Consider the following 24,631-nt stretch of genomic DNA (forward strand, 5'->3'; position numbering starts at 1 on the left):
GGGAATGGCTACCCACTCCAGTATCCTAGCCTGGAGAATTCCATGGACTGTATGGGCCTTGAAGGCCTGTAGAGGGAGGGAAGTCCCAGGACAAAAGCCTGGGGGCAAGAGTGTTGCATGTCGAGAGCACAGTTGGCTTGGCTAGTTGGAGTGAGGGGACCCTGGGCTGGAGCGGATGGGAGGATTGGGGACAGGGTGCACCAAGGATCCTGACAAGGGACTAGCTTGAATCCCAGAGGCAGTGATGATTGTGGAAGGGACTCTTGCCCCCTAAAGTGGCAAGCTGAAGTTCATTCACGAACACATTGATGGAGAGCTTAGAAGCAGTTAGAAGATGAATAAGGAACCGATAGACAAGGAGTTATGACTTCGGTGGAAAAATGGACATTTGTTGCACAACCCGGCGTGTCCCACAAACTCTGCCAAAGCCTTTTTCCTTTTTTCTTTGAGGGCTAGAATTCACATACGAGTAAAATTCACCATTGTCAAGTACACAGCTCAGCGTTTGTATTAATACTATATTCCCAAGGCTGTGTGATCATCACTGCAATCTCACTGCCTAATTCCAGAAACTGAGTCTTTTCTCAGCAATGATTTTGTTTTCCAGACTAGGTCTCACATTTGAAAGAGCATGAAATTTTAAAAACCCACACATTAAAGGTATGTGAGCGTTCCTGTGTCCTGGGCTCCCAGGAGGCCACCTTGGTTAGCAGTTTCTTGTGTGTCCTTCAGAGCAAGGCTTCTTGAAGCTGTCAAGCCAGTGACCACCACCCTCTCCACTTCTGTTTTCAGAGATTTTAAAGAATATTTATTTATTTGGCCGCACCGGGTCTTACTTGTGGCATCTGGGGTCTAGGTCCCCAACTAGAAATCAGCTAGAAATCTAGGTCCCCGACTAGAAATCAGTCTTAGCCACTGGACCACCAAGGAAGTCCCTCAGGGATTTTTTTTTAACCCTCTTTATTTTGAATAATTTCAGGTTTACAGAAAAGTAGTATAGAGTCCACAAAATCGTTGCCTGCCTTCTCCCAGAATTCTCAAGTGTCACCACTTTGCTACGTCTATTTCGTGCTCGTCTGTCTTTCTGATTACTTGTTCTGAGTCGTTCGAGAGGAGGGGTGTTGCCCAGGGGCCCTTTCACCCTTCGTGTTAGTTTCTGATGGCCGCTGACACAAATGATCACAAATGGCGCGGCTTATAATAACACGTTTACTCCCTGACCAGAAGCACTTCCCTCCCCTGGTCGGAAGTTGAAAATCAATCTGACTGGTTAAAATCAAGGTGTCAGCAGAGCTGGTTCCTTCTGGAGGCTCTGGGGAGATTTGTTTTCTTGTCTTTCTCAGCTTCCAGAGGCCACCCACAGGCCTTAGCTCGTGGCCCCTTCTTCCATCTTCAAAATGCGTTGCTCCAGGGAATTCCCTGGCAGTCTCACGGTTCGGACTTAGTGCTTTCACTTCTGGGGCCCAGGCTCCATCCCCGGTCGGGGAACTAAGATATCTCAAGCTGTCTGGCGGGGCCGAAAAAGAGAAAACAGAAGCAAAGAACATCACTGTAACCGCTGCTCACGTGGCCTGCCCCATCGGCCTCCCTCTTATAAGGACCTTCCCATTACATTGATGGCTCAGACGGTAAAGCGTCTGTCTGCAATGTGAGAGACCTGGGTTCGATCCCTGGGTTGGGAAGATTCCCTGGAGAAGGAAATGGCAACCCACTCCAGTACTCTTGCCTGGAAAATCCTGTGGATGGAGGAGCTTGGTGCAGGCTACTATCCGTGGGGTCGCAAAGAGTCGGGCACGACTGAGCGACTTCACTTTGGATAATGCAAGATTAATCTCCTGTCTTGAGATCCTGTTTCATCACATCGGTTAAGCCTGTTTCTTAATGTTACCTTCGAGGTAACATTCGTAGGATTCAGGCCGTGGACATTTGGGAGCGGGGACATTATTCATCCTACCACCTCCTGAATCTGTCAGAGCATACTGCCCAAGAACATTCTCCGACACAAATGCAGTACAGTGTCATCATTAGGAAATTAACATTGGCAGTATGGGTACTATTTATCTAATCCACAGACCTTATGCCAACTGTCCCAGTAATGTCCTTTATGGCAAAAAAAAATTTTTTTCACAGATCTTATGCCAATTTCCCCAGTAATGTCTTTTATAGCAAAAAAAAATTTTTGTTACACACACGCACACTTCCCCAGTCCAAGATCACACACATTGCATCTAGCTGTCACAGTTTACTTTTCATCCGTCTGGAACTGGTCCTGAATTTTTCTCTATCTTTTGTGACCTTGACACTTTGGGAGATTACAGGCTAGTTGTTTTCTCAGCGTGGGTGTACTTTCTCTTGATTAGATTTGGGTTACTCGTTTTTGGCACGGGTCTCCCAGAAGAGTTCCCTGCCCTCTCCACCTCCCACCATGCTTTTCTCCTAAGTAAACTTTGTGCAGAAGCTTATGGAGCACAGACGCCAAAAAGTGAGCTTGGTGCTGAAGCAGCCAGCTGGGGAAAGTTTCTGCAAGTGACACCCCATATGACCAGCACCTCGAAGTCCCCTCAAGCTCCTTCCGGTCACCAGAAACCCCCGTAACCTGGCATCTAACAGCACGGAGTTACTTTATTGCTCAGTTGCTCAGTCATGTCCGACTCTTTGTGACTCCATGGACTACAGCACATCAGGCTTCCCTGTCCTTCACCATCTCCCTAAGTTTGCTCAAACTCATGTCCATTGAGTCAGTGATGCCATCCAACCATCTCGTCCTCTGTCGCCCCCTTCTCCTCTTGCCCTCTTGAATTTGGAGCAAGCAGACCCACAGTCTGCACACTTTCTGTTTCTTAATTATGTATTTGGCTGCTTTGGGTCTTAGTTGAAGCCCTTGGGGTCTTTGAGTCATGTGGATCTTTCATTGTGCCACCTGGATTCTCTAGTTGTGGTGCAAGAGCTCAGTTGCTTGGCAGCATGTGGGACCATCGTTCCCCAGCCAGGAGTTGAACCCAGACCCCTTGTGTTGGAAGCACCAGTCTTAACCACTGGACCACTAGGGAGGTCCTGACCAAATCTAGATCAAGTTCTGAACAAAACCAAGACCCGCGTTCCTTTGGATTCCACAGTGACTACTCTCTTGGAAAATGCACTGGGTATAAAAACCAAACACCAAACACTTTCATGTGTATATGTAAAACAGCTCGGATTAGTCTCAGACCATTTGAGACCATTATTCATAGACACAAATGTACACTGGGACGTTTCGAAATCACTCAGGATGTGGACATCTCTTTGTGATACAGACAGGCTTCTGCGTCGCGTCTGGTGCCCACCCGCGCAGTCTCTGTGATGTCCAGAAACACCCCAATATGTTGCTGGGGTGGCGCCCATCCCTCTGCCAACCAACCCCTGCACGTTCCCAAGATGTCCTCTAGGGGGCAGCATTGCCCACTTATGGCGAGGTGTCTAACCCCCCTTTGGTGCGTGAGTGCTAAGTCGGTTCAGTCGACTCTTGGCGACCCTGTGGACCGTAGCCCGCCAGGCTCCTCTTCACAGACATGCAAATAAATACAATCCATCTTTTACAATGTCCGAGTTGGAGAAATCCGCTACACACGGCAGTTATTTGTAACCCCCAAACCAACAGTCCTGGTGTTTGTGTGGTCCTTGGGGTCATTCACAGAGGAGTGAAAGTTTTGATCTGCCCAGGGTGCACCCAACTGAGGTCCTGGGGGCTGCATTCCGCTTTCTTGTTCTAGCTCATACTGCAAACCAGTATCCTTTCTGCAACCTACTGAGTGCCACGTTTTTCACTTTGGGGATGCTTTTGGTTGGCGATTTCACTGTTTGAAATGCTCCCCCACGCGTAGTGCTTAATGTCATCTGGTGTCCCTAGGAGCAAGACTGTGTTGCTGGATACAGAGAAAATAGGTGTGTAAGAAAAGCTTCCTTCAGGTTCCAGCTGTAGTGAATGTTGGTTGTGAGTTCAATGTGAATCAATGCTGTGTATATCTGATAAGGTATCTTAAAAATTTTTTTTGATTGAAATATAGTTGATTTACAATGTTGTGTTAATTTCTGCTGTACACCAGAATGATGTATACATATATATATAGTTTTTTATATATAAATCTTATACACATCACTTTATAAAATGGACATGTGTGCATAGCCCACCAGGCTCCTCTGTCCGTGGGATTCTCCAGGCAAGAACACTGGAGTAGGTTGCCACGCCCTCCTCCAGAAAATCTTCCTGACCTAGGGATCGAACCTGTGTCTCCCGTGGTTCCTGCATTACAAGTGGATTCTTCACTGCTGGGCCACCAGGGAAGCCCAAAACAGATATGAGCAGACACCAAATGGCAATAAAGCAAACCTCATATATAAAATCTCCTGGAGAAGGGAATGGCAACCCACTCCAGCATTCTTGCCTGGAGAATCCCATGGACAGAGGAGACTGGCAGGCTATAGTCGACAGGGTCACAAAGACTCGGACATGACTGAAGTGACGTAGCATGGACACACGTCTGTAAAATACAGAATTCATTTTCCATTCAGGTATTTTAAGACCTGCCTGGAGTCAGGTGGTGGTGTAATTTGACATAAGGTTTTAAGCTAGATTTATTTTTAAAATTTTACTTTTGTAATTGAGGAGTTGAAGTATAGCTGATGTATTATGTGTTAGTTTCAGATGTACAGCACAGTCATTCAGTTGCATGTGTATGTATCCTTTTTCAGATGCTTTTCCATGATAGGTTATCACAAGAGACTGAGTGTAGTCCCTGGGCTACGCGGCACGCCCTCGTTGTCTCTGCTGGGTTTCTGCGGGGCTAGTTCACACCCTCTGCCGTGTGTCGTGACCTCTCTCTCTGCTGCCCCTTAGCCATGCTGCGGATGGTCTCAGCCGTTCTCCAGTTTGGCAACATCGTCCTGAAGAGAGAACGGAACACTGACCAAGCCTCCATGCCCGACAACACAGGTACCGCCACCTGGCCCGCTACCCACCCTCATACAGAGCTGCGCCTCCCCAGGCCCGCCCTGATTTCCTGCCCTTGGCTGAATCTTTACTGAAAAACACCTTCCACTCTTTACTTGATTATACAGAATGTGAGCTCTGCTGAAAATGTGAACAACACCAGTGTGCCAAAGAAGGGGTGGGCAGGGTCCCCCATCATCTCAGCCCCTCCCAGAGAACCACCGTTAGCACGGGGCATGTCTCCTCCTGGACTCTGTGCTTTTTTTTTTTTTTTTTGCCTTTCAAAAGCAGAAGTATAGTTGATATTCCTTTTTTTAAAAAATCAAAATGAAAATAGCTCTGCTTCTTTATTATAAAATAATACAATCTGGATGGGGAAGAAACTCTGGCAAGACAGCGAAGGATAAAGGCAGGCAAATTACCCATAATTACTGCTCACATTTTGGGGCAGCTCTCTCTGGGCTTTGTTCTATGTCTGTATCAATGTGGAGATAATTATCACAAAAATGGAATCATGCTTGACACCCCCTTCCCCTCGGGATGGGAAGAGCTTGCTGTCCTGATTATGAAACCCTATGGGCTCGTTTTCAAAAGCTGTGCGACACAGAGCATGTGAAGGAATGGGCATCCCTCTCTCTCTCTCTCTTTTTTTTTTTCAGTGGTGGTGGGATGTATATCAATGTCCATATGGAGCCATGCAATATTCAGGATCTTAATACTGACCCAGGGATCAAACCTTCATCCCTCACAGTGGAAGCTCAGAGTCCTAACCACTGACCACTAGGGAAATCCGGAAGGAGCATCTCTGATAGTGTCATTGATCTGAGCTATTCCTGTGACATCCGGTGGGTTCACACACCCAGCAGGGGTGTGGTATGAACTCATTCATTCATTTGGTTTGCAAATGGGGGTCAACAAAGACTTTTAAAATAGTCCACATGAAAAAAAAAACCTTAAAAAAAGTACACATGGAGGGCTTAGAACCCTGGTGGGCCATCCTGTTACTGGCAGTGTAGTACTCCGTGTTGGGTTTGGGTTTTTTTGTGTGTTTTTTTTTCCATTTAAAAATATTCTTGGAGAAGGCAATGGCACCCCACTCCAGTACTCTTGCCTGGAAAATCCCATGGATGGAGGAGCCTGGTGGGCTACAGTCCATGGGGTCGCTGAGAGTTGGACATGACTCAGTGACTTCACTTTCACTTTTCACTTTCATGCATTGGAAAAGGAAATGGCAACCCACTCCAGTGTTCTTGCTTGGAGAATCCCAGGGATGGGGGAGCCTAGTGGGCTGCCGTCTATGGGGTCGCACAGAGTCGGACACGACTGAAGCAACTTAGCAAAAATATTCCTAAAAAAAATAAAAATAAAAATATTCTTATATAAGGCAAAATCACTGCAGATGAATTAGAAATTGCAATTGCAGAGAGAGAGAGAGACAGATTTAAATCTTCATCACCTCGCAGAAATAACCACTGTTGAAAAACCCCTCCTAGGTGTATTTCCTTTTTGCTGGTGCTGAGTATTTGTAGTAGCTAACTTCCCATGATGCAAGTGATAGAAGCTTCAAAACACTTCTTAACGATCATTTTAATTCAGAGGCGAAAGAAGAAACACACCTACCCACACAGTCCTGCCTCCATCTTCTGCCAAAAGAGCCGTTAACATTTTGGCAATTATTTTTCCTACAGAAGTAAGGAAGATCAATGAATTTTTAAAGATTTCTTTTGAGTTTGGCCATCTCAGTGAATTCTTATTCCAAGAGCTGTCCCCCCAACATTTTATTGAGACACTTTCCAACGTACGGAGAAGTTCAAGGAATTTTATACCAAACACTCGGATCCACCACCAAGATTCTACCATTGACATTTTACCACATTTGCTTCATTGACATCTTTCCGTCCTCTCTGTTCACTTGTCTTTTTTTCCTGGCACATTTCAAAGTTGCAGATACTGATAAAGACCCTTCAGCATGGGTATCATTTCCTGGCATCCAACATTTGTTTACAATTCTTTCTTGAACTTGAAGTGAAACATACGTATCATGAAATGTACATGGCTTAAGTGTACCACGTAATAATTTATAATTATCATTTACTTATAAATATTATTTATAATAATAATATTTAGTGACTGCAGAACACTCATGCAAATGAATGGACCCTGATCCTCTAACCAATCCCCAACCATTGGGCGTTCAGGTTGCTTCATGGTTTTCTCTATTGTAAATAACACCGTGATGAACACCCTCTTAGTCCAGCCTTTACTTACCTCCAGGTTTATTTTTGCCAACTTGGGGTCCCAGGAGGAGAATTGTTAGGCCAGAAAACACACTTTTAGGACCCCTAATGCCTCTAGCGGGAAAGGCTGGGGTCCCACCAACAGCTGGGGAGGTCACACCCTCTCCCCCACTCCTCGCTGTCCCCACCTCCCAGTGCTGACCCCATCTTGGTGCCTCTCGCCCTCAGCTGCGCAGAAGCTCTGCCGCCTCCTGGGCCTGGGGGTGACGGATTTCTCCCGCGCCCTGCTCACCCCCCGCATCAAAGTTGGCCGGGACTACGTGCAGAAAGCACAGACCAAGGAACAGGTGGGCAAGGCTGGGCGCGGTGGGTGCAGGGAGAGTCCTGGATTTTTAAGCAGCTTATGCCTGTTCTTTCTCACTCACTCAGCAAACTTTGGCTGAATATCTGTTCAATTACCAACTCCGGTCTAGGTGTTAGCATAAAGGCCGTGGTGGAAACAAGGACCATGCCTTCGGGGAGCTCAGAGTAGTAAGGAATCAGATAATAGAAGAAACGGGGAGGCTTTCTATGCAGGAGGGGGTTGGGTTGGTCAAGAAAGCCTTCTCAGAGGAGGTGACATTTGAATTAGGGCTCGGATGGTTTAAGACAAAGGGAATAGCATATGTAAAGGCCCTGAAGATGGAACAAGCTTGGTGAGTTGGGAACATTAAGATCAGTGAGGCTAGAGAGTTGGGGAGAGGGTGATAGAAGCTGCAGCCAGAGAGGTTGGAAGGGGACAGATTATCCAGGGTCTTAAGGGCTACAGTAAGGAGGTGAGTTTTCTTCAAAGTGCTTTAGGAGGCCAGTGAGGATGTAAGCCAGGGACCAATTTGATTCAGTTTGTCTTTTATAAAAATTCCCTTGTCTACTTTGTGGAGAGTTGGCTCCAGGGGGCACCAGTGGAAGCAGAGAGACAGGAGGAGGCCACTGTCACAGTCTAGGCAAGTGACGATAGCAGGGCGCAAGGTGGTGCAGTGGGGTGGGGAGAGGTGGACAGGGACCAGCTATTTTCGTAATCCAGTTCTGGGCTGGAGCCTCTGCCTGACCCTCAAGTGCACTCGAGGTCCTGGCATGGGGGGACAGGAGACCGAGTGTCACACTGACCCAGGTTCCACTCTCAGTGAAAGAGCAGATAAAGAATCTGAGGCACAGAGAGGTTTACTCGCATGCCTCAGGTCACACAGCCTCTAAGTGGCGGAGCTAGGATTCCAGCCTCGGTGTCAGGCCCCAGACCCCACTCTCTCCCCTGTTTTACGGTAGAAATTGGTTTAAGCGTTGGGTGGAGGATTCATGAACTAACGATCCCCCAAGCACCTCATACAGGGCCCGGCACACAGTAGGCCTTCAATAACGGTCCGCCTGTGTTAATGTCATCACTCTTGATGACCCACGACTGGGTGGCGTCTGCACCCAGAGTCTCCTCACCAGGCCCCGGGGGACGGGACCGGGGCGGCTGACGGGCAGGCCGGGTCCTCATGTGCGCCCCACCCTGCAGGCTGACTTTGCGCTGGAGGCGCTGGCCAAGGCCACCTACGAGCGCCTCTTCCGCTGGCTAGTCCTGCGTCTCAACAGAGCCCTGGACCGCAGCCCCCGGCAGGGCGCCTCCTTCCTGGGCATCCTGGACATCGCGGGCTTTGAGATCTTCCAGGTCTGCTGTTTGTGTCTGGTGGGGGCCTGGGAGGGCTCCACCACGCCGGCCTGGCTCCCCTTCTCTGGGTCCCTGTCCCCCTCCCTCTGGTCCCCGTCCCCCTCCCTCTGGTCCCCGTCCCCCTCTCCCTGGGTCCCTGCCCCCCTCCCCCTGGGTCCCTGTCCCCCTCTCCCGGGTCTCTGTGCCCCTCTCTCTGGCCTCTGTACCCCCTCTGGGTCCCTGTCCCCTCTTCCTGGGTCTCTATCCACCCCCTCTGGGTCCCCGCCCCTCTTTCTCATGCGTCCCTCCCCTCCTGCAGCTGAACTCCTTCGAGCAGCTCTGTATCAATTACACCAATGAGAAGCTGCAGCAGCTCTTCAACCACACGATGTTCGTGCTGGAGCAAGAGGAGTACCAGCGCGAGGGCATCCCCTGGACCTTCCTCGACTTCGGCCTCGACCTGCAGCCCTGCATCGACCTCATCGAGCGGCCGGTGAGCGCACGGCCCCTCCCGCCCCATCCCGCCGCTCATCTCTGCCTTCCTTGTTGCTTGGTCCAGCCCCTCCTCCTCTCCGGGCCTCGGGCCTCAGGCTTCTCCATCAGTTAAATGGGGAACATGGCTTAGATCTGTGTGACCGCTAGGTGATTGGAACCCAAAATGTACCTACCAGCAGCCCAGCTCCAGTCAAGGGCTGATTGACAGCTAGAACAGTGATAGTTGTTCTCCCATTTGCTAGTAGGTCCCAAGTGGCACAAGAGCTAAAAATTAGCAGCAACCTAAGTGTCCAGTTTTGGGGGATCTGACTTAATGTTTCTCCCTGCTCTGTCAACGGTCAGGCCAACCCCCCTGGACTCCTGGCTCTTCTGGATGAGGAGTGCTGGTTCCCAAAAGCCACGGACAAGTCCTTTGTGGAAAAGGTGGCCCAGGAGCAGGGTGGTCACCCCAAATTCCAGAGGCCAAGGCACCTTCGAGATCAGGCCGACTTCAGTGTCCTGCATTATGCAGGCAAGGTAGGGAACAGGGTGTGGTGGGCAGCCTTGAGGCACGTGGGTGGGAGTGAGGATGGAGGGAGGATGCAAGGGGAAGGCAGGAGCCACCAGGTATCCACTGGGAAAAGTCACAGCCAGGCCAGGGGCCAGGAGTGAGGACTCTGTCTGATGAAGTCAGCAAAGCCTTCTTCAAGGTGGAGAATTTGCAGTAGGTTTTGAGGGATGAATAGGAGTTGACCAGGTGGAGAATTCAGTGCATTTTATTCATTCATTTGGCCAGCGTATGCCTTTTGTGTGCTCAGCCCTGTGCTGAGGAAAGCTGGGGATCCACGTCAGATATAATTCTGTCCTCACAAAATTCCTTATCTGGGAGGGAGACTAACACAGACCATTGGGATAAAAGGCTGATGAGCGCCTTAACAGAGGCAGTTACAGAGAGTATCAAAGTCCAGAGGAGGAAAGCCAAGGAAGGTCTCCCAGAGGAGACTGATGCTTGATCGAGCTCTAAATCAAAGGTCAGGGACTTCCCTGGTGGTCCAGTGGCTAAGGCCCTGCATCCCCAATTCAGGGGGCCGGAGTTTGTTCCCTGGTTGGGGAACTAGATCCCACACACCACAACTAAGAGCCAGTGCAGCCAAATAAATAACTAGAGGATCAGCAAACATTTTCTGTAACTAGGTTCAGCTTTGTGGAGCAGTCTCTAGCACAACTACTCAGTTCTGCCATCATAGCACAGAAGAAGCCACAAGTTCACACGTAAATGAAGGCTGTATTCCAATAAAACTTTATTCACAAAAGGAGGTGGCAGTAAATGAAGGCTGTATTCCAATAAAACTTTATTTACAAAAGGAGGTGGCAGGCTGAATTTCGCTTGTGGACCGGGGCTATCTGGCAACCCCTGGTCTAAATGATGAGTAACACTTAGCTGGGGAGGGACCTGTGGAGAAGGGGCTGTCTTCAGGCTGAGGGAACCACATACCCCAGGGCTGAGCGGCAGGAGACCCGTGTGTCCTGTCCTAGAACTCGTTGTTTCCCACACACTTTCTAAGATTTCCCCCGTGCCCAGGGCTGTGCGGGATTCTGACTCAGACTCAGACCCTGGCCTCTGGGAGTCACCGCGGAGGGTGGGGCAGGAGGGCACCGGCAGGGACTCCTGGTGGTCCAAGATTGTGAGTCCCTGGGGAAGGAGCCGGCCCTGTGAAAATCCTCAGGGGACGAGTCACAGGAGGCGGGAACGGCAGGGGTCAAGATCCTGAGGTGGAAAGGAGCTTGCACGTTTGAGGAAGAGTGTGGCTGAAAAAATAAGGAAAGAAGTGATGCTAGTGGGTGAGGTCATAGAGGCGGGGGCAGAGTGTTCCCAAGGGAAAGGCAGAAAGGGAGAAGAGCCAGGCGGCGGGTGGGTGAAGTTCAGGAGAGAGACACAAGGTGGCGCCAGCGCGCTCGTGAGCCGTGAGCACGCCCTCCGCCCCCCACCCCACCCGCACCCCAACTGGGGGTTTTCAGAGCTTCTGGGAGGCTCCTTGGGAAATCCGAAGAGCCTCAGTCCACTCCCCCACCACCCTCCTCTGCCCGATCTCATTCAGGTCGACTACAAGGCCAATGAGTGGCTGATGAAAAACATGGACCCTCTGAATGACAACGTCGCAACCCTGCTCCACCAGAGCACAGACCGGCTGACGGCAGAGATCTGGAAAGACGGTGAGGACACGCTTCCCCAGGTCCTGTCCCAGGAGCTCTGTGCTTCCCTTCATTGTTTCTGAACCTGAGTTGTCTGCTCAGATATGGAACTGGTACCAGGACCGACATCCTCACAATAGTGTTTCCAGTTAGTGACTGAGGGATCGACATTTGAAACCAGCTTCGCACCAAGTGATAAAACACTCCAGCTTAATCAGAAATGAGACAAGGATGCCCCCTGACAACACTGCTGTGAAACACTGTTTTGGTGATAGTAGTTTATGTAATCAGACCAGCAAGATAAATGAGCATATGAATAGTCAAAAGGAAGCTATGAAGTTAATTGTAGATGTCATATGCTCCCGCCCAACAAAAAAAAGATCAAGAGATTTGACTGAAAAAAATAAATAACAAGAGAACTCAGATAATTGATGTTTTACATGTTAGTCAACTTTCAGACTTTGCTTTCCCTTCAGGGATTCAGGGAAGAAGGAAGGAGCAAAAACCAAGAGAGAGTTTTGGTTTCCTGCTCCAACAAGACCCATGTGAGTCTGGGCATCAGTCTTTTAAGATGGACACTCCTAGGAGGCAGATAGAAAAGCTGTGTCCATGCTTGTCTCCGATCCTTAGAGGAAGTTTGAGAGATGATTTATAAAACTAGCAAAACCAGCATCTCCGTTTTCCCTGATTCCAGGTTTCCAGAATCTGTCAATTGTAATCTTTTATTGAAGTGAAAAGCATAGTAGTGGAAATGTCAGCCCATGCAATTAGACAAGAGAACAAAACAATCGCGAAGAGTCGTTCCAAAACAAACTCAGAGCAAAATGGCATCGGCATCTTGATACAGTGAGCTGATTTTAGACAGTATCTCATGCCGTTTATACAAGAAGGTTTGAAAAGCAGTGTTTGAGTTTCAGTAACAGAACCAGAAGGACTTGCCAGGTGGTGTTGGTGGTAAAGAACCCACCTGCCAATGCAGGAGACATCAAAGACACAGGCTTGATATCTGGGTCAGGAAGATCACCTGGAGGATTAAATGGCAACCCACTCCAGTATTCTTGCCTGGAGAGTCCCATGGACAGAGGAGCCAGGTGGGCTACAGTCCACGGGGTTGCAAAGAGTCAGACACGACTGAGACTTAGCATGCACACTCATGCCACAGAACCAGATTCTGCCGAGAAACATCTCCTTCAGCCCGAAAATCTCCCCTCTCAACTTCCTTAAAATTCATGCCCTGTTCATGGCCACTTGCTTCCCCCTAACCCCTCACATGCTCTATCCCATATGTGCTTGGCTTTCAAAGGCTTTAAGAGACAAAGTAGGAGTGGTGAAGCCTCTTGAGTGTCCTAGTCTGAAACCCAGCACAGTATTGTCTCCTCCACAGTTCTCCCAAACAAAGCACGTCCTAAGACCAGCCCAGATTCAAGGAGCTGCCAGTCCCAGAGTGGGATGGGGAATTGGGGCCATTTCTGCATCAGTCTTTACTATAGCTGCCCTGAGTCCAGAGTCAGCTCTGCTTTCTGGCATCCTGACAGCCCAGCATTGGGTACCCAGCATCCTCGGCAGCTCAGGGGAAGAGACCTGTGAGACATGCTCTCTTCAGAGAGGCAAACGCAACAAGCTGGGTGGGAACCTTAAGTTAGTCCTGAGCTTCCTGGCAGCCAGGGCAAAAAGGGGATACCTAATAAAAATAGATACAGACTCAACCTCTAGGGAGAGAGGTTTTCTCCCCCCACCCCAACCCTGGGCATTAAATTCTCAGAGGACATTTATCCTTTCAGCCAACATTGGTGCCGTCACTAGTAACATAAATGTGAATAGGACAGTCTCCCTGGCTTAAAAGTTCATGGTCCAGTGGTTAAGACTCTGCCCTCCCAATGCAGGGGGCTGAGGTTCGATTCCTGGTCGGGGAACTAAGATGCTGCATGCCGCACAGTGTGGCCAAAAGAAAAAAAAAGTTAATGGCCAAGGTCAGGTTTCCGCTCCAGCTTTGCTGTGTGCTGTTGACTGATAACCCTCTCTTCTCTTTCCTTCCTGCCACCTTCTCTGCCCTCTCATGCCACTCCCCTTGCATCTCCCACCCCATCTCCCTGCCTCTCCCCCTGTCTGTCCTCACCGCCTCCCCAGAACACGGGGGCTTGCAGCAGTCCTCTTTCCTTGGCTCCTTCCCACCGTCGCCCCCAGGATCTTCAGGGAGGCACGGCTCTGCCATTTCTCCATCAGGGGGTGGGTGTTGCTCTGCATCAACGGGTGAGATTTCCTGCACGAGGAGGGTGGGCCCTTTGGACCGGGAACCTGTTTTGAATGTCTATCCCCTTTCCTCTCCATCCAAAGATCTCCCTCTCTTCTTTCCCCACCTCTTGTCGGCTCCCTCAGCAGTTTCCAGATTCTTTGTTGCAGCCCAAGGCCTTCTTCGAACTAAACCGCATGTAAACATACAAACAATTATGATAGTATTAAGTTCATTCGGGGTTTTTTGTAATATTGTACAAAAACCCGGGCCAATCTTTGGCCACCGCTCTATCAGCTGGCATTAACCGAGCATATAAGATGTGCTGTGCGCTGCGCAGAGCCCTTTTACTATCATTAACCCGTGGAATCCTCCAGACACCCAATCAGGTGGTAGAGCTCTTATCCTGTTATAGATGAGGACGTGGAAGCCCAGAGAGGTGAAGTCACCTGCCTGAGGTTACACAGCCAGTAAGGGACTGAGCTGGGATTCAAACCCAGAGCCTCCCCTCTCACCTGTCCTTCCGATAATAACTAGGAGCATGGCGGTGGGGGTGGGGAGACTTAGACCTGGGGAGGAAAAATGTCATATCTGAACCCCCACTGTTCACCAAGCTCTGCTTTCCGAGAGAATTATCTATTGATTCCATAACCCTCACGATTGGGGATTGCAGGCCATCAGCTGCAGGTCCTGGAACCTCACGTGATTTAATACATTGAATTTGTGACAAAGGAGTGGCTATTGCTCACTAGTTGAAGTGACACCATGAGATAATAAAAGTTATAGAACTTTCCTGGTGGTCCAGTGGAGAAGGCGCCATGCTTCCAATGCAAGGGCCCTGGGTTTGATCTCTGGTCAGGAAACTAGATCCCATATGTGACAAATAAGACCCGGCCAGCCAAATAAATAAATAATTTTTTTTTTTTTTAAGACAAAGTTACCATCAGGCCTTTCTGGGAAAATGGTGACTGTGGAGGTAGTTGGTGTTATTTGTTTTTCCTTTTCTTTTTTAAAATTTCTTTTTTATTTTTGGCCTTATTTTAAATATTACCTTATTTCAAAGCCACATTTCACTGCATTTTTAACATGAGACTGTTTTAAGTTCCTAAAAATGTGCCTGTGGTTATCACCCTTTTCCTTCTCTGTGCTTCAGTTTCCTCATCTGTAAAATGGGGATGACTCTTACAGGCTTATAAATAAGCCGATGTATGTCAAGTGCTTTGAGCAGAACCAGGCAGAGAATCAGTGCTAAGGAAGCATTTGCTATCATCATCATTTGCTGATAAGGAAAATGGAGAAGAAGGGTCAGGGTTTGAGAGGATTCACACCACTTTGGTTCAGATCCTGGGTCTTCAGATCCTAAGTTGTGTGGCCTTGGGCACAGTTGTCCAGCTTTCTGAGCCTCAGTTTGCTCGTCAGCCCAATGGGCTGATAATACCTGCCTTGCTGGGCTATGAGAGATGGCTCATATGTAAAGTATCAGGTCTAATGAGATCCTTGACTTTGGCCAACTCAGTCCCCTTAAACTGACCCCTGACTTTATCCTTTCTCCCACAGTGGAGGGCATCGTGGGGCTGGAGCAAGTGAGCAGCCTTGGGGATGGCCCGCCTGGTGGCCGCCCGCGCCGGGGCATGTTCCGGACGGTGGGACAGCTCTACAAGGAGTCCCTGAGCCGCCTCATGGCCACACTCAGCAACACCAACCCCAGCTTCGTCCGCTGCATCATCCCCAACCATGAGAAGAGGGTGAGCGACCCGGCCCCGGGGAGGGAAGTCGGCTCTGGGGGGAGGAAAAGTCCCAGTCACTGAATTTAGTTGGAGCTATGTCTGGTCCCAGGCTTACTTCTGACTGTCTGTGTGACCGTGAGTACGTTGCTTTCCCTCCCAGGCTCGTGGCCCTGTTAGGAAAATTCATTCATTCATGGGGCTTACATTTTATCGAGCACCTACTAAATGCCAGGTGGTAGGGATACAGTGAAATCAAGGAGGGCTCCCCGGAAGAGGTGAGGTCTGAACTTGGAAGGATAAGTGGTATTTCAAGCAGAGAGCTGCCTGTGCAAAAACCCAGTAGTTGGTTGGAGTATGAAATGTGCAAGGGATAGAAAAAAGGCCGCTGGAGCTGGGGAGGTGTAGGGAGACCATGCCTGGCCTCCCAGGCCATCAGTAACATTTTCTAGTCGGGAAAATCAGAGGATAGACCCTGTAGAGAAGGGTCAACATAACAGAATATGAAACTACAAAATTAGGCGCTTGGGGCTTATACTGTCCTCAGGAAGTAGGAGCTGCAGTTATTGGGGAGGTGGCTCTGCATGTGTGTCTCCCTTCTCTGTAAATACTGTCTGTGTGTTAGTTGCTCTCTTGTTTCTAACTCTTTGTGACCGTAGGGACTGTAGCCCGCCTGGCTCCTCTGTCCATGGGACTCTCCAGGCAAGAATTCTGCGGTGGGTTGCCATTTCCTACTCCAGGGGATCTTCCCAACCCAGGGATCAGACGCACATCTCTTGCATTTCCTGCACTGGCAAGTGGATTCTTTACCACTGTGGCACCTGGGAAGCCCCCTCTGAAGTTGGAAAGTGGCTTAACAATCAATGACCTGTCAGGGTGTAACTGACAGGAGTTTTTCTTTCTTGGTGGTATATAAAATAACAATGTGTTTTATAATTGAGGGTGCCTTATATTTGATGAACTATGGCATATATAGACTCAGCTGCTTCTCCATAGAGCCCTGGTCCTTTTAAGTGGAAAATGGTGCTTAGAATTTAAGATGTGAGTGTTTGGTGTGCTCAATGGTATCAAGGTGTCACTCCAGGGAGATTCCAGTGTGTAGCTGACGGTGAGAACAACTGATCTAGAGGTTCCATAAAAAAACTGGTTATTGTGTTGATTGCTCTGGGGGCCTGGGCAAGGCAAGAGTTGTCTTTTAGAATGCGTAATTTCTGGAGTGTTTAGCTTTTTACCAAGTGCCAGGTAGGAGGGATACAGTGAAATCAGGGAGGGCTCCCTGGAGGAGGTGAACACTTCCTGGGTTTCCTTGGTGCCTCAGTGGTAAAGAATCTGCCTGCCAATGCAGGAGATGAGGGTTCCATCCCTGAGTCAGGAAGATCTCCTGGAGAAGGAAATAGCAACCCACTCCAGTATTCTTGCTGGGAAATCCCACAGACAGAGGAGCCTGGGGGGCTACAGTCCATAGGGTCACAAAGGAGTCGGACTCAGCTTGGCAACTGAACAACAGCAACAATATTTATATATTTATTCGGGTGCACTGGGTCTTAGTGACAGCATATGGGATCTAGTTCTGCCGCCAGTGATCAGACTATGCCCCCCTGCATTGGGAGCCCAGAGTCTCAGCCACTGGAGCAACAGGGAAGTCCTTGAAAGTTAACTACCAAAAATAGTAACGTCTGTGCTTTGTTCGCCTTCCTAGACTATGCTATGCAAATTCAGCCTTCCTGCACTCCTTCCCCTCTACTCTGTTCTTTGCCACGCAACGCCGTTAATCATTTACTTTTGACGTTTATCAGTGATGTCTTGCGGAGAAGGAAATGGCAACCCACTCCTGTATTCTTGCCTAGAGAATCCCATGGACAGAGGAGCCTGGTGGGCTGCTGTCCATGGGGTCGCACAGAGTCGGACACGACTGAAGCGGCATGCGTGCATGCATTGGAGAAGGAAATGGCAACCCACTCCAGTATTCTTGCCTGGAGAATCCCAGGGACAGAGGAGCCTGGTGGGCTGCCATGGTGGGCCGCCATCTATGGGGTCATACAGAGTCAGACATGACTGAAGAGACTTAGCAGCAGCAGCAGCAGCAGTGACGCCTTGACCTCACTTACTGTCAGTCTCTTGCAGTGGTCAGTGAGCTTCCCGGGGGCAGGCATTTCTGCCTGGCATATAGTAGGTGCTCAGTAAATTATAGGTTGGTGGTTCAGTTGCTAAGTCATGTCCGAACTCTTGCGACCCCACGGACTGTATGTAGCCTGCCAGGCTGAGTCCCTGGGGTTCTCTAGACAAGAAGGCTGGAATGGGTTGCCATCTCCTTCTCCAGGGGATCTTCCCGACCCAAGGAGCAAAGCCGCGTCTGTTTCATCTGCCTGTACTGGCAAGCGGGTTCTCTACCACTAGGGCCACCTGGGAAGCCCACACTTATAGGCTGAACCAGATGGAATTGCCTACCGTTTTCCACCTGCCCAAACTGCCATCCACCTGCGTTCCCCTGCCGGCTGCCGGCCGGTAAGTGGCGCCCCCGTGTGGTGGCCGCTGACCTCGCGTGTCTGTCACCGCTCTCCGCAGGCGGGGAAGCTGGACCCCCGGCTGGTGCTGGACCAGCTGCGCTGTAACGGCGTTCTGGAGGGCATCCGCATCTGTCGCCAGGGCTTTCCCAACCGCATCCTCTTCCAGGAGTTCCGGCAGCGGTGAGTGGCATGGGGTGGGGTGGGGCCAGATTTGGAAGCCACCGCCTCTGCATTCAAAGCTCCCCTCTCCCCCGCCGCTACTTCTGGGCGGGGCGGGGGTGTGGCCTCGGCGCGAGGGGAGGGGCGGGGCCTCTGGGCGAGTTCCTTTGGTTGCTGAGTCTCAGCTTTCTCTGTGTTGTGGCAGAGAAACGTCTTCAGTGGGCTGCCCAAGAGAAAGGGCATAGAGCACTACATTGCAATCGGTTATCGCAACAAGCGTTTCTTATAAAAATGCAGTCGAGGAAGAGAACAGAAAATATCAACATATAAGATCCCTAGTGATTGAGAAACTCTGATACACACGTTTCTCAATCACCAATAAAAACTATGGCACTTTAATATTTGATACTAATATATTATGTATATGATATTTATGTGTATGTATATATACGGTAAATATTAAAACAAAAGTTATGCTTCACACAAGCTGTATGTAGCAGAATCATTGGCTAGAGAATGAGAGCCCTATATATAATTTAAAATTTTCCTATTAGCCATATTTTTAAAAGTAGAAAGAAACAGGGGGAATTAATGATAACAGAGTTTATGTAACCCAATACAACCAAGATATTAGATGTATATTTTAACATGTAATTTGGAGAAGGAAATGGCAACCCACTCCTGTATTCTGGCCTGGTAAATTCCATGGACAGAGGAGCCTGGCAGGCTACAGTCCGTGGGGTCACAGGAGTCGGACACGACTAGCACCCATGCAACATGTAGTCAATATAAAAATTTAGTAGTGAGACATTGGGCATTATTTTGTTTCTTACTGAATCTTTGAAGTTCAGTGTATGTCTTCCACCCATAGCACATCTCAGCTTGGACACAAAAATTTCCAATGGTCAAAGGGAAATATACTCCTATTAAGACAATGAAATTGTGTTGAAAAGAGACATATTTGCACTGCTTCCGTTTTTAAATTGAAGTTTCATTTAATTAAAATGAAATACAATTACAAATCCTGGTCCCCAGTTGCCCCAGCCATCTTTCCAGTGCTCTTCGTAGTTGCATGTGGCCAATCGCATTACATTGGACGGCTCAGGTCTGCAATTTCCCACTCAAAGTGTGGCCCTGGATCAGCAGCATCAGTATCACCCAGCAGCTTATTGGACAGGCATATTTGGGGGCCCCTCCCCAGACTTACTGAATTAGGAACTGCATTTTAACAAGATCCTTGGTGACTGAGAAACTCTGATACACGCAGATACACACACACACACACACATTTCCCAATCACCAGTTTAAAAATAGGGCATATTAATCTATGACATTAATATATCATGCATATGATACATATGTGTGTGTATATGTTGTATATGTCATATCCATATTTTTAATGAAATGTCATGATCCAGGGAGCGGGCACAGCAGGAGAAAGGCGCTGAGGATGGACACGTCTGTGTTTAATGAAATGTACTTTTCAAATTCGGATTTGCACAGAGAAATGTGAAATAAACAGCTGTAAGGCACTTAACTCAGGACCTGACACATAATAAGTTCAAAAACATCAGCCCCCATTTGTTATTATTCTCCCACTTCTGAGACACACCTTTTTTTAATATGTCAATGACCTATGCACGCATGCATGCGTGCTAAGTCATTTCAGTTGCATCCAACTCTTTGCAGCCCCATAGACTGTAGCCCACAGGCTCCTCTGTCCATGGGATTCTGCAGGCAGGAATAATGGAGTGGGTTGCCATGCCCTCCTCCAGGGGATCTTCCCAACCCAGAGATCACAACGGTGTCTCTTAGTCTCTTGCATTGGCAGGGGAGTTCTTTACCACAGGCGCCACCTGGGAAGCCCCAATTACCTATGGTGTTCTTATAATTAAACACTTGTAATCAGCACGTGCTGTGTCCCAGGAGGAGAGCTTTTACTGATGACATTGCTTTTGGTGGTGATATCAATGCTCTCAGCCTGGTGAGCAACCCTCAGTGATATTTGAATATTTCTTTCTCTTACTATTCCTATTGCCATTGTTATTATTGCTATTTGTCCCTCTGAGCCCAGTGCCTGGCCATGGTGACAGTTTGCTGTTACTCTTCACCCTACCCCACCCCTCTCCCCCCATTGCAGGTATGAGATCCTGACGCCCAATGCCATCCCCAAGGGCTTTATGGATGGGAAGCAGGCCTGTGAGAAGATGGTGAGTGAGAGGTGGAGTGCGTGTGTGTGTGTGTGTGTGTGTGTGCATGCATGGTCTCAAGGGGTGGAGAAGGTTGAGCTGGAAACCTCCCCTCTCCTCGCCCCTCCGCCTCACAACCCTTCCCCCACGCCCCCAGATTCAGGCCCTAGAATTGGACCCCAACCTCTACCGCGTGGGACAAAGCAAGATCTTCTTCCGGGCAGGCGTTCTGGCCCAGCTAGAAGAAGAACGGGACTTGAAGGTCACAGATATCATCGTGTCCTTCCAGGCAGCTGCCCGGGGATACCTGGCTCGCAAGTAGGGCTTCACACTATCTCTTGGGGTCACATTGGCCAAGACGGGTTCAAGGAGGGTTGATCAGATGTCCCCAGAGGTTGGTTCAGGGAGGGGTTGACCAGATGTTCCCAGAGGTGATGCAGGAAGGGGTTGACCAGCTGGCTCCAGATGGCAGAACTCTGAGATGGTAGAAGGGCCGAGACACAAAAGGATGGAGCTACTAGATGCCCAGGCTTCTTGGTTCTACAGTCCCTTGAGGCTCCTGAGTGATGCAAGGATCACAGAGAAGAGTTCAGTTCAGCCATAGGGTGACCAACCATCCCACTTTGCCTGGGACTGGAGGTTTCCTGGGATGCATGGTCTTTGTGCTAAAACAGAGGAAGCCCCAGGTAAACCGGGTTGAGGTGGTCACCCTAGTGGCCGGTCCCTCGAGGGACTCCAGTCTGGAGGGGGAGACATACACCAGCACAAAGTGTTACAGTCCAGGGTGAGATGTGCTTCAGTGGGGATCGTACAGCTACAGCGAGAGGGAAGGCGGGGAGTTTTCAGGAAAGTCCCCGTCTCCCTGGGAACTGGCCCAGAGGAAGGATCAGAGAATAAAGGACTCCCCAGACACTAGGCTGAGGGGCAGGAACTGTGTCCAGGGGCAGTGGGGAGCAGCAGAGGGCCAGGTCAGCTGTGGGCATAGAAAGACCTCTCTGGAAGCATGTCAGGGATGGGTTGGAGGCTGGGAAGGAAGCTGGGGTGTCTGGTGGGGTAGAAAATGAGATCTGAACTGGAGCTGAGGCAGGGGCAGAGTCAAGGGCAGAAAGACTGATGGACTGAACACAACAAGATTTACCGACAATAGAACAATGCTCGCACATGGCTGGTGCGGCTAAGTTGCTTGTCATGTCTGACTCTTGTGACCCCATGGAATGTAGCCCACCAGGCTCCTCTGTCCATGGGATTCTCCAGGCAAGAATACTGGAGTGGGTTGGAATCTTCCCAGCCCAGGGATGAAACTCAAGCCTCTTTCATCTCCTGCGTTAGCAGGCGGGTTCTTTACCACTAGCGCCACCTGGGAAACCCAGTAGGCATTTAATAATGGTTGCTAACGGGGCAGGCGGAGAAGGCAATGGCACCCCACTCCAGTACTCTTGCCTGGAAAATCCCATGGATGGAGGAGCCTGGTAGGCTATAGTCCATGGGGTCGCTAAGAGTCAGACACAACTAAGTGACTTCACTTTCACTTTCACTTTTCACTTTCATGCATTGGAGAAGGAAATGGCAACCCAATCTAGTGTTCTTGCCTGGAGAATCCCAGGGACGGCAGAGCCTGGTGGGCTGCCGTCTATGGGTTCGCACAGAGTCGGACACGACTGAAGCGACTTAGCAGCAGGAGCAGCAAGGAGATGGGGCCTGGAGGGGCCGTGTCTCCTTCTCCCACCTGCCTGTCTCCCCACCCAGGGCCTTCCAGAAGCGGCAGCAGCAGCAGAGCGCCCTGAGGGTGATGCAGCGGAACTGTGCGGCTTACCTCAAGCTGAGACACTGGCAGTGGTGGCGGCTCTTCATCAAGGTGAGGGCACCTGGAGGGGTGACCCCAGTGGCAAGGAGACGGGTCCTTGGGGCCAGGTCTGCTTGGGCAAGTGACTTCCTTGGTTTGGGCCTCAGTTTTCTACGCTTGTAAAATGGGACCAGTCAGCCCAACTCTTGTTCCTTGGGATTCTTCAGTTAACAAGTGACAGAAAATCTGACTCCAACCAGCATGGGTAATAGATTCGGGATAGCTTTAGGTGCAGCTGGGTCTAGGATTGAGATGGGTGTCCCTAAGATCCCCTAGAATTCAGTGATTCACTGGAAGGACTCAGAGAACTTAGAAAAGCTGTTACACTCGTGGTTACAGTTTATTACAGTGAAAGGATGGACATTAAAGTCAGGAAAGGTAAAAGGCGCATGGGGCATAGTCCAAACTTCCACTTGGGTTCTTCAGGTGTGGGTGGGGCTGGCCTGTCTCTCCAGCCAGAATCACACAGTGGTAAAGTCCACCACGGACTTGGACAAAGAACTTTGAGGCACACTGTGAGTGGCCAGAGGCTGCTGTAGGCAAAGCGATCCTGTAGCACAACGGGACACTTAGTGCTGCTTGTCATGTACCCTGGACTGTTCTAGACTCTTGGTAAATATGAAGTCATTCATGCATTCTGAAAACCCTGTGAAACGGGCTGCTATTATTCCCATTTTTTGTTTGTTTTTTGTTGGCCCCAGTGAAGGACATGTAGGATCTTAGTTCCCCAACCAGGAATCCAACCTACACCCCCTTCATTGAAAGCACGGGGTCTTTTTCTTCTTTTTTTTAAATTTGTGGCCAAACCAACGGGCGTGTGGGATCTTAGTTCCCTGACCAGGGGATCGAACCTGTGCCCTCTGCATTGCAAGGCTGAGTCTTAACCACTGGACCGCCCAGGAAGCCCCTCTCATCCCACTTTTATAGATGAGGTAACAGCCAGTAGTGGAGGAGCTGGCATGGGAACCCAGGAATGGGGCTCTCCTCAGAGGTGAGCTGTTAGCTTCCGAGCCCAGTGGCCTCCCACGGTGGGAGCCAGGCATCCACACCCCCTCCTGTCCCCACAGGTGAAGCCGCTGCTGCAGGTAACGCGGCAGGATGAGGTGCTGCAGGCGCGGGCTCAGGAACTACAGAAAGTGCAGGAGCTGCAGCAGCAGAGTGCCCGCGAGGTGGGCGAGCTCCAGGGCCGGGTGGCGCAGGTAAGGGGCGGGGCCATCGTGCGGGGGTGGGGCGGGGGCGGGACTGGTGGTGGTGGGCGGGGCTTCCGGCGGAGCCCGCGGCAGGAATAGAGTTTCGCTGGGGGCTGAATGGGGGCGGAAACTGTGGTGTGTTGAGCAGTGAGATGCAGGGAGCAGGGTCCTGGGGATGTGGCCGAGGTATCTGGTGGGAGTGGGGCGGGTGCTGCTGAGACAAGATGCTCGGGTAGCTGGGCCAGCACGGGGGCAGGGCAGGAGCCCAGTTTCGTGGCGGGGCCACCGTCCGCAGGCGGTGGGCCTTCCACTGTTGCCAGTATTTCTGGTATCTTAAAATAACGCCGAGGCAAAGCCCTTCTCGTTCACTTTTTCTGTTTGCTTTTTCGGAGTTATTTCCTTTGGTTGAATTTCTAGGCGTGGGAGTAGTAAATGCAATGTGAGCTGACAGAAAGTCCTCCAGAGGCCATTTCTCTGGAGGATGGACTGGAGATGGAGAAGCTGGAGGCTGGGAGGCCGGGAAGAGTCCGCTGGGAGAGGATGAAACCTGATCCAGTTAGGGTTCTGTGGGCAGAGTCGGGGGGCAGGGCAGGAGGGATGGAGGGGGACTGACGAACTATAGGGAAGTGAGGGAGAGGGCGGAACCCAGCGGGCTGACTCGGTGACTGGGGCTCATCCTGAGATGACGGGCAGGTTGGGGGACTGTCTTCCATCCCTCCCTCCTGCCCCCCCAGCCCCCCAGTGCAGACTAGATCAGGGGGCAGGAGACCCTGGTGCTCCACGGAGGGCCATCCTGGGAGCACTGCCTAGCAGCCGCTGACCCCCCACCTCCACCCTCTCCCCAGCTGGAAGAGGAGCGCGCCCGCCTGGCAGAGCAGCTGCGCTCAGAGGCAGAGCTGTGTGCTGAGGCTGAGGAGACCCGGGGCCGGCTGGCAGCCCGGAAGCAGGAGCTTGAGCTGGTGGTGTCCGAGCTGGAGGCCCGCGTGGGCGAGGAGGAGGAGTGCAGTCGCCAGCTGCAAACCGAGAAGAAGAGGCTGCAGCAACACATACAGGTCTGCCCACCCCATCCCCTGCCTGCCTGCGAGGCCACCTCCCCCCACCCCTTCTGTTGACCCCGCCCACCTCTGCTTCAGCAAACGCTGCCTCTTAAAAACAAGTCTCAGTTCAAAGTGGCTTAAGCAAAGAGACTACTTTCGTTTGTTCGTTTCAAATAACGGGAGACTCTAGAATGCGTAAGCTTCAGGCATGGC

General features: G+C 50.4%; 1 protein-coding gene across 5 annotated transcripts in view; it reads left to right on the forward strand.

Annotated features, from left to right (window-relative positions):
* The window catches only part of MYH14 (myosin heavy chain 14), a 78,368-nt gene that overhangs the window by 26,078 nt on the left and 27,659 nt on the right, over positions 1 to 24,631 (forward strand). For all 5 annotated transcript variants that reach the window (XM_069551314.1, XM_069551312.1, XM_069551313.1 and 2 more), the window contains 13 exons: positions 4,874 to 4,969; positions 7,432 to 7,550; positions 8,741 to 8,893; positions 9,192 to 9,365; positions 9,710 to 9,883; positions 11,446 to 11,560; positions 15,327 to 15,514; positions 18,059 to 18,180; positions 20,300 to 20,369; positions 20,506 to 20,666; positions 22,095 to 22,203; positions 23,259 to 23,390; positions 24,227 to 24,433. In XM_069551314.1, coding sequence (XP_069407415.1) covers positions 4,874 to 4,969; positions 7,432 to 7,550; positions 8,741 to 8,893; positions 9,192 to 9,365; positions 9,710 to 9,883; positions 11,446 to 11,560; positions 15,327 to 15,514; positions 18,059 to 18,180; positions 20,300 to 20,369; positions 20,506 to 20,666; positions 22,095 to 22,203; positions 23,259 to 23,390; positions 24,227 to 24,433 — 1,820 coding nt within the window. The remainder of the gene's footprint in view (positions 1 to 4,873; positions 4,970 to 7,431; positions 7,551 to 8,740; positions 8,894 to 9,191; positions 9,366 to 9,709; positions 9,884 to 11,445; positions 11,561 to 15,326; positions 15,515 to 18,058; positions 18,181 to 20,299; positions 20,370 to 20,505; positions 20,667 to 22,094; positions 22,204 to 23,258; positions 23,391 to 24,226; positions 24,434 to 24,631) is intronic.

Source organism: Ovis canadensis, chromosome 14 (assembly GCF_042477335.2).
Source record: "Ovis canadensis isolate MfBH-ARS-UI-01 breed Bighorn chromosome 14, ARS-UI_OviCan_v2, whole genome shotgun sequence".
Classification (NCBI taxonomy): domain Eukaryota; kingdom Metazoa; phylum Chordata; class Mammalia; order Artiodactyla; family Bovidae; genus Ovis; species Ovis canadensis.